Source organism: Sinocyclocheilus grahami, unplaced genomic scaffold, assembly GCF_001515645.1.
Source record: "Sinocyclocheilus grahami isolate Dianchi unplaced genomic scaffold, SAMN03320097.WGS_v1.1 scaffold236.1, whole genome shotgun sequence".
Classification (NCBI taxonomy): Eukaryota; Metazoa; Chordata; class Actinopteri; order Cypriniformes; family Cyprinidae; genus Sinocyclocheilus; species Sinocyclocheilus grahami.
In genome coordinates this window covers 554,649-564,710 of record NW_015505415.1, presented here as the reverse complement: position 1 = coordinate 564,710, position 10,062 = coordinate 554,649, and the positions used below count along the sequence as shown (strand labels likewise).

Below are 10,062 nucleotides of genomic sequence, written 5' to 3'. Positions count from 1 at the left end.
TAAATGTTCTGACTATATTTGACAAATTGGGATTCTCAAAGTCTACAACAATTACAGTCTAATTCTACAACACCATGGCAAAAGAAACGAACAAGTGTGATCAAAGTAGTTTGATTCCCAAACAAATGACTCTGATTCTGAATCATGAATCCGTCTCAGAGCCGCTGAGTGATCAGGTTGAGGTAAATGAAGTAAGTAAATGTGTGCTCAGGGAATGCATGGAGGAGCAGCTGGAGAAGGAGGCGCGTTTCCGCCAGCTGATGGCCCACAATTCCCATGACTCGGCTATCGATACGGACTCTCTGGAGTGGGAGACGGAGACGGTGGAGTTTGAGAGGAGTACGGTACGTAATCGAGTCATCACAGCTGTGACGAACCTCCAAATTCAACAGTTCAACACCTCACCGTCTCTGATCTGACGTACAGGACGACATGGATTTGAGTGCTTTGGGCTTTGATATCGCCGAGGGTGTGAGCGACCCGTATCTACCCGGGGATTATGGGATATTCGTGAGCAAGGTGGACAAAGGAAGTGTTGCGGAGGGCAGGTTGAGGTAGGCGGACTCTGCTTTCGGTGTCTCCTGTGAAACACTCATGTGCGATTCTAACCAGTGTTTATTCTTACGGCAGAGTGAATGATTGGTTGTTGAAGATAAATGACGTGGATCTGGCCAATAAGGACAGGAAGCAGGTCATAAAGGCGGTGTTCAGCGGGGGCGGAGTCATCAACATGGTGGTACGCAGGAGGAAGTCTTTGGGAGGACGGATGGTCACTTCTGTTCATCTGACGCTGGCGGGACATAAAGGTGAGATCGAGGGTCTTTGTCTTTCTGGACGTCCAGCAGATCCTCATCTCTGTTATACATCTCTCTCTCTCTCTGTCTGTCTCTCAGATTGTGGTGTTGGGTTGGAGAGCGGCGTGTTTGTGTCGTCTGTTTCTCCAGGCAGTCCCGCGGCCAGAGACGGTTCAGTGTGTCCCGGCGATCGGATTCTCAATGTGAGTCGACTCGTGCTTTTCTTTGCATCAGCACCAGTTCTCCAGGAGTTTCTGATTGGCTGATAGTGACGTGTTGCAAATGATGCAACCGATTCTCCCTACACTCTCAAACTATTTGAGTAAAACTACTTTTTTCTCTAAACTTAAATTTTTTTTTATATATATGTGACCCTGGAGCACAAAAGCAGTGTTAAGTCGCTGGGGTATATTTGTAGCAATAGCCAACAATACATTGTATGGGTCCAAATTATAGATTTTTCTTTTATGCCAAAAATCATTAGGATATTAAGTAAAGATCATGTTCCATGAAGATATTTTGTAAATTTCCTACCGTAAATATATCAAAACTTAATGTTTGATTAGTAATATGCATTGCTAAGAACTTCATTTGAACAACTTTAAAGATGATTTTCTCAATATTTAGATTTTTTTGCACCCTCAGATTCCAGATTTACAAATATTGTCCGATCCTAACAAACCATACATTAATGGAAAGATTATTTATTCAGCTTTCAGATGTATGAATCACAATTTTAAAAAAATGTACCCTTATGACTGGTTTTGTGCTCCAGGTTCACGTATATAAATGACGATGATTGTGAATACTTTTATTAGGAATGTGATTTTTTTTTTTCAGTACTTATACATATTTATGTATTATTCGACCTAAAGTATGGCCCACGTGAATTAGTAAATCAGAGGAAAAAACTGCAGCATTTTCAAATGGATTTTAAAATAAACATATACAATTTTTCTAACCATCTTCCCAAATTTGTAATGAGAATTATTTATAAATCTGTTGATGAATAAAGCTTTAATATCTCCCAGCAGTTTTCTGCCAAAATAAATGCTCTATGGTTTAACATTTGAAAGTAAAGAAATTAAGACCAATAAGAAATTTATTATTATTATTTTACTAAACAACAGTAAAATTACAATACTACTGTTTATGGCTGTCTTAATTTCTTTACTTTCAAATAAAAAAATAAATAAAAGTAAAGTATTTAATAATAATAATAATAATAATTATTATTATTAAATACTTTTTTATTTTACTATACAACAGCATTGTAATAGTAAGATGCTTTTTATTGATTTGATTAAATTATATAATTTAAATAATGAATAACAATATTATTTTTAATAATTATTATATTATATTATATTAGTAAATTATATATACTTATGTATTACTACAACAGTAATATATTTCTTTGATTTGTTCAATTTTTATTTAAATAACAAAATACTTTGCATAATAATAATTATTACTATTATTGTTTTCCCTCATCATTATCATCATCATAATAATAATAATAATAATAATAATTATTATTATTATTATTATGAGGGAAAGCATGTTTTCCTCTTTTTGTAATTTTGATCACTTGCCTGCTTTGTTTACCATTATTTTTCATGGCAGTGCTTCAGAGGATGTTCACTCATTGAAGAATTTAAGTACAGAGTCTTTTTATGTACAGAAATAAAGTACAAAGATTTCTGCCTTGTATTCATGCCATGTACTTTTTCCCCCTTCAAATCATAGTTTGTAATGTTCATGTCAGAGCTAAATGTTTGATTCCACTGCCTTTAATAAAGTTTGAAATGCATATGGAGAGCAGGTATGAGAAAAATGCAAATAGATCCCAAACTGCTTAAAAAGTGGGCCACACTCTTAAATTGGGAGGATCTGATTAGTCGATAGAGCAGAGGTTGATTTGCATATATTAGAGTAAATACAGGCAATACAGAGTGAGATCTCTGAGGTAAATGAATATGTCACGCTGTGTTTCGAGTATATATGTTGTGATTATTTTAAGGTTTTAAAATTTTCTCTGGCAGATAAATGGGATTTCACTGGATAATAAATCAGTGAGCGAATGCGAGAGCCTCCTGCGGAGCTGCAGAGACTCTGTTTCTCTTTCTCTCCTAAAGGTGAGACATTATTGATTATGTACCTCCTTTTTTATGAGAGGAATTCATTCAGCGTACTCACTTCCGTATGTTTTTCCGTATCCCAGTTCTTTCCACAGAGTCTGTCGGGTCAGAGTATCGCTGAGAGCCAGCGTGACTGTGAACGAAACTCGTCAGCGGATCACCTGCGGCCCTGCAGGAAGCAGCCCACCCATAAAGACATGTACAGCCCCACGCGTGACGTGGAGAGCGAGCGCGGTCAGCGCGGGACACTGTATCATGAGATCTGCTGCCCGCATCCCACCTCCAAACGAGCCCTCACCTTTCACCCCGTTTCCCCCGGCGACTGCATCACCGTGGAGATGAGTCAGGAGAGACGATGCATCCCGCAGAAACAAAGCGGCGGCACTTGGCCCAAAATGGTAGCGGTTGCCATGACAACAGCCGAGAGCATCCCACCGCTCTCTATTTTTAAGACCCCAAAGAAGCGGAAGTCGATATTCGACGCAGACATGTTCAAACGGCCGGAGACGCCCTCCAAGCTGGACTACCTCAGTTTGTCCCAGATGCCCAAACATTCCCCGCAGAGCTCCTGGATTCAGGCGGCGCCGCAGATCCCGCCCGACCCGCCCAAACGCAGCGACTCATTCAAGTTCAAACACAAACCGCAGGGAAGCTCCGCCTCCGATTCGACTGTCACCACTGGCTCGCCCCCGGCCACGCCCATTCAGACCACGCCCGCAGACAAAACCAGTCCTGATTTTGAAAACCGAGACCGTAATGGGAATGTGCTTCAGAGACAGGGCTCTGGCGGCGGCGGCGGGTCCTTTGTGGAGGAAGTGCCTGGAAAGGGCGCAGATGAACTGGAGATGAGGAGAGGAAGGCCAAACTCTGCTCCTGCCCAGCGCCGCAGCCTCACACCACTTAAGATGCCGTTTTCACAGGTACTGCACCTCTAACACCTGTAACACGCCTGACAAACAGCGCCTGATTAAGTTATCTTTCACGTCTGATTGCACTAATACTGTCAAAAACACACAAGGTTTACATATAATCACTGATGGTTGTGTCTAAAGTGAAAGTAAACAGTTGAGAGAAACGGATGCATGCAGCTCTTAAAGTGACAGCAGACTAATAGTACTAAACATGCTGCCGCTTGTCATTAAAGGGACAGTTCACCCAAAAATTTTAATTCTGTCATTATTTACTCACTCACATGTTGTCCCAAACCTGTATTAATTTATTTCTTGTGCTGAACACAGAAGAAGATATTGAAGAATGTGGATAACCAAACACTTGCTGGTCCCCATTGACTTTGATAGAAGGAAAAAAAATGCTATGGAAGTCACTGGGTACCAGCAACTGTTTGTTTTCGCTTTTAAATAGCTTGTAAATACCCGTGCGCGTTTTGCTTTCGAATTTGTGGCAATTCTGTGTCAATTGCTTGAATTGACAACAAAACAGTACAACGACAAACTCACTTATATTAAACATAGAACTTTATTAACAAACCGAATAAAAATACACCATGCTATAGGCCTAATATAAAATAACAAATAACTTACACAAAGTTTAAATATCGAAAACTGAAAATCAGCAAACACTGTGGAAATAAATAAATAAGAAACATAGAATGTTTATTAGCAAAACGAATAAGAAAGCTTGGAGGCACGGCATACACCTTGATGTAAAATAATATAAATAAATTACACAAAGTTTAAATAAAGTAAAAATCAGCAAACACTGTGGAACCAAGAAACGAATGTTAAAAAACGTCCAAAATTTCAATTGAAAAAAAAATTTTTTTTTTGCATAATAAATCGTTATATTGACTAGCCAACTTATCTGTGCACCTTCTAACCGGTGCTGATAATCTTCACTTTCTCATCTCTTTTCTTCTGCTGCAGAGCTTCTCTCATGATGAACACTCTCCTGAGCCTGTGGATCTGGTTCGGTTTTCTCCTTTCCGTTCAAATCGTCACAGCTTCTCGCCTGTACAAGCACGTGAGTTTGAAACACCTGCACAACTATATTAGTTTTAGGAATAGCGGAGTCAAAAATGAAAATCTAGAACACAAAAGTTGACGTTCATGCTGCTTTTTTCTGTTCAATGAAATCCATTGATTTCCTCTGTATAACTTCTTAAAACAAGTTAAAACAATATATTTATAGATGCAATGATGTCAAAAACATGTATCTGTGTGTGTCTAGACACCGCTCCCAGAACGCTGTCTCCCTACCCCGCTGTGACCGCAGTGATGAGGAACCCAGTGTACACGGCCTGGAGTCACTGCGTCAAAACCACCAACTCTCCGTCAGTTCCAGCACACACATACACTCAAGTCAGGTACACACCAGAGTATGTGAGCGGAGTGGAGCGGCAACAATTTCCCCTCCGAGCATTTAATAATCACTCCGCTCCAGGTTCAACATTTCCCGCTCCTGCTCCACTCTTCAGATGAAGTAGCACTGTATAAGATTACATTTGTTTGAATGCATTATTGAGAGAGCGATTGCATGTGAATAAGTGTTGTACCTGTTTAAATCATGATTTCACCTGAAAATATTCAGTATCTAGACTCTAGAGGGAACAAGCTAATTCCTTAATAACTACCCAATAACTTCCCGCGACCCGCTTTGTCCATTGCCGTCAACATAGCCTTCACATTCTTTCTGATTTGAGTGATCCTTCTCTATCAAGCTAGCTAAATATGTTTAACGTGAATTCTTGCTAAATGTGCAGTTATATTACGGGCCGTTGGCATGAATTGTACTCGTGGTGGAGCGCTCTTGGAGCGAATGAAAACCACGACGCTCCGACTTTTAAAAAAAAAATCCGCTCCTCGCTCCATTCAAAATCACACTGCTCTGCTCACATACTCTGGTACACATATACACACACACACACACACACACACTCTCTGATAAATCCGCTCCTCGCTCCATTCAAAATCACACCGCTCTGCTCACATACTCTGGTACACATATACACACACACACACACACACACACTCTCTGATGAATCACGACTGTTCTGATGCGAGACGCTGCCTCTCTCTGTTCTCGAGTGCAGTCCGCAGCACCAGGGCCGATGGAGTGTGGATCTCAACCACAAGCGCTCCACTGAGCTCTTCGACGGCTCCCGCGGTTCGGTTCAGCACAACACCAACTCCCTGCCCTCCAGCGCCAGACAGGGTCTGTATCCCAAACGCCACATGCACTAGCACTGCTCATCTCATATTTGGTGATGTTCTGTAGTCAGCATAACATGTGCACTGATATAATTGCCACTTGTCAACAGTAGAGAAACTTTAACTCCTTGTGTTTTTACACCAAAATAGAAGCTCTGTGGTTTAATGTTAAACCAATAGAGACATTTATTATTATTACTGATATTATTATAAGCATGTACCTGAGTGGGTTCGCAACTTTGTCTTTTGCACCCTGACGAGTTTTCATCCCTGTTTTTAGTTTCAATTTATTTAATGACAAAATCTGTTGTGACTGATTGGTAAAACCGTCTAATCATAACTGCTAAGATAAAATCTTTTTGATTAATGAAAAGTCTGTGATTGACACTCGTGGTCTAATAAATGCAATCTGTGATTGTTATCTCAAGTCTGTAGTCAGTAATTGTGGATGAATCTGAAGTCTGTCACTTGTGATTGATAATGGTTGTGTTTGTGTCTGTAGGTTTGTCTCAGTACCGCGAGCAGCGCATTAAGATTCCCTCCACCCCTCGTTACGCGCGATCCGCTCACGGCTCTGATAGAGGTGCTGATCTCTCTGATTTACCGCATGCTTCCTGTGCTGTTACATGGATGTACAAATAATTGTACAAATCATTTTGTTTCAGGATCACTGTCTCACTCGGACTGCAGCAGCCCCAGTCTGGTAACTCCGCCCCTCTCTCCTCTGGACTCCGCCTCCTTCACCAGCAGCCAATCACAGGGCTCCATCTCCGCCCAGACCAGGCTTTCAGTCAGCCCTGTGCCAATAGACAGGAGGAGGGACAGGTAGAAATAGAAATAATCAAAATGAACCTTCTGTCATCATTTACTCACCCTCATGCTGTTTCAAACCCATTTGCAATTTTTTTTCCCTGGAACATGAAAGGAAAAATCATAATTGTTTTCCATACAACAGTAAAATTATTTAGACTTATTAGACTTGTGCAGTGTATTCCAAGTCTTCTGAAGTCATATGATGCTTTGTGTGAGGAATATACTCAAATTCATGAATTACAGAAGCGCTGAAATCAAATATGAGCTCTTTTGAGTTTCACATAAGAAACATAATCATATGGGTCTATAATAACATGAGGGTGAGCAAATGTGGTGCATTTGTCTTTATCTTGCATTCAGTAGTTTGGGCCGTTCTCCTCCTCCTCCTCTTCCTCATAGTTTACTTTACTCAGATCTGCTTGACTTCTTATTCTCCTTTCTAGTCTGTCTGCTCCTCTGCCCCATTTCTCTCTCTGTTCTCCTTCCTGCTCCAGATGTGCGTTGCGTAACAGATCTTACCTGAAGCTTTCTCGAGCTCAGAGATCGTGGTTTGCATCTTTACGGACTCTGAGGTTTGTTCACTATGCAGTGAGAGCACAAAAGCAAACTCTGTTTAGGCTTCATTCACAAATAATATAGATGTGTGTGGTGTTACGGTTCAGTTTTTCATCAGTCTTTTTCTGTTTTCATGTCATGTCATGTCCCTTTAAATGCACACTATTGAGATGTGACCTGATGTTATTTATCACCGAAAGCAACAACTAGTCAATGAAATGCATAATAATCGATAATCAATAATAATGAAAATAATCGTCATTAATTATTCAAATATAAATACGTTTCGAAAGCATCTGTGAAATGCTGTTACTTATCACTGAAATATTTAAATTCTGATTATTTTCATTATAATTGATTGATTATCGATTACGTCACTTCACAGGCCTGAATAACACACTTCTGTGTACAAAACACATCTGAAATATGCCAGAGGACACAGACGGAGCGCAAGTGCACAAACCAAGTCATCAGAAGACATTTTAAAATGCTACATGTAACATAAGTAAACTCATTAACAGTAACTATAAAGGGATTATTGTAATGGGGTGTAAATATTTTAACTTAAACAGTTTAAATGTTTATATTAGGGCTGCACGATTATGATAAAAATCATAATTGTCGATTATTCCCTTGAAATTGTAATTGCGATTATTAGTTATGATTATCACAATTTACATTACAAATTACATGTTTATACAATTGTTTGAAGCAACTGCATGCCATATTTTTATATGAAAATAATCAAGCTGAAAACACTCCAACTGAAAAACTTTTATTGCTTTTCTATACCATTAAGCCCCAAATGTCAACTATACGTCCGATTGGTTTCTTCTTTAAATAAAAAAAAGTGAAAATATGTTATACTAAAACGAAAATTAAAACGATGGAAAAACCCTTAAGATAACCTGAAGAATGACAAAAACACATCTTATGCACGCAGAATAACATAAGTGGACTTTGAATGATTTCGTAATTGTGGCATCTGTGATTGTAATCGCGATTAGGAATTAGATTAATTGTGCAGGCCTAGTTTATATTTGAACCCTTTTTACACAATGCATAGCATTAGCTTTTAATTTGTGCATTGTTTCTATAACTTGTATATATACTATTTATGATTACAAATTTTAATGTTGGGTGTGATTTAATCATGATTAATTACAGAAAAATATGCGATTTAATTAGTAGGATTTATATATATATATATTAGGGCTGTCAGTCGATTACAATTTTTAATCTAATTAATCATGATGTTTCGATTAATTAATCGCAAAATAAATTTGACTGAAAATACCCACTAAAGATTATTTAAAGCTATTTTTGTGTTAAATGAGAAAGTATGAAGTAGACATGACAAATTGTAGCTTTAGAAATAAATATTTTACTTGTTTCAACATAAAATTTATTACACATACACATTTAGGCTGAAATTTTTCATCTAATTAATCATGATGTTTCGATTAATTAAAGCTTAGATTTGTGTTAAATGAGAAAGTATCAAGTAGACATGACAAATTGTAGCTTTAGAAATAAATATTTTACTTGTTTCAACATAAAATTTATTACACATACACATTTAGGCTGCACTGGCCTAACATAAACTATGGAACATAAAAGAAGATAATTTTAGAAACATATCAGTAACCTCTATTTTTTGTTCATTCAATGAAAGTTTTCAAAATACCTTCTTTTATGTTCCACAAAAGAAAGGTTTGAAACGACATGAGGGTGAGTAAATGATGACAGAATTTCAATTTTTTTTTGGATGAACTATCCCCTTTAATGTTTTTATAATTATTATTTATTTTTTTAATGAAATTAAATGATACTGTAAATAACAAACGGAATATGCCAGCAGATGCTGATTCATGCAGGAATGAAGTAAACGGCTCTCTTTATGAATGGGTCTTTGAATCATTGATTCACACGATTCGTTCAAAACGAAACGAAACGCCGCTGTGTTGCTCGGAGACGCACAACAATTCTGCTGTGGCTTTAAATGTAATGTTCTCTGCAAAATTGAGCAAAAACATAATATTGTGTTTAAAATATAACAAAATAATAACTTATTTACTGAACTGTTGTATAAAATCACATTTAAGTTCGTGATAGATCGGGACAAAATCAGCACTCCTGTGATATTGCTCTCGCTGCTGTCATATGTGATATATATAAATATGAGACAAAACTCATACAGGGGCATTTTTTGCACCAATATCTTGAAGTTTAGGGCATAACTGCATTTATGGAGTTGTTTTCCTGCATCATATTTGTTAACAGTCACCTGAATGAAATGTAAGACGATGTACAGGTCTGGGGGCGGGGCCAGAGCGTTAACTGCGTTAAAATATTTTAATCGCGTTATTTTTTCATAATTAAGTTAATGCGTTAAACTGACAGCCCTAATACATATATACTATTTTCATTTATTTATATACCATTTATGATTACAGATTTTAATGTTAGGTGCAATTAATCACGATTAATTACAGAAAAATATGCAATTTAATTAGTTATTTTTTTAATCAATTGATTAATTGATGTGTGTGTGTGTGTGTGTGTGTGTGTGTGTGTATATGTATGTATGTA

General features: G+C 37.9%; 1 protein-coding gene across 1 annotated transcript in view; it reads left to right on the top strand.

The window, feature by feature from the left end:
• LOC107597764 (disks large homolog 5-like) overlaps positions 1-10,062 on the top strand; it is a 50,204-nt gene that overhangs the window by 22,431 nt on the left and 17,711 nt on the right. The window contains exons 15-25 of the mRNA XM_016288944.1: positions 162-344; positions 427-554; positions 631-806; positions 894-997; positions 2,840-2,932; positions 3,019-3,855; positions 4,819-4,915; positions 5,123-5,258; positions 5,985-6,106; positions 6,605-6,685; positions 6,768-6,927. Of these exons, the coding sequence (XP_016144430.1) occupies positions 162-344; positions 427-554; positions 631-806; positions 894-997; positions 2,840-2,932; positions 3,019-3,855; positions 4,819-4,915; positions 5,123-5,258; positions 5,985-6,106; positions 6,605-6,685; positions 6,768-6,927 (2,117 nt within the window). The remainder of the gene's footprint in view (positions 1-161; positions 345-426; positions 555-630; positions 807-893; positions 998-2,839; positions 2,933-3,018; positions 3,856-4,818; positions 4,916-5,122; positions 5,259-5,984; positions 6,107-6,604; positions 6,686-6,767; positions 6,928-10,062) is intronic.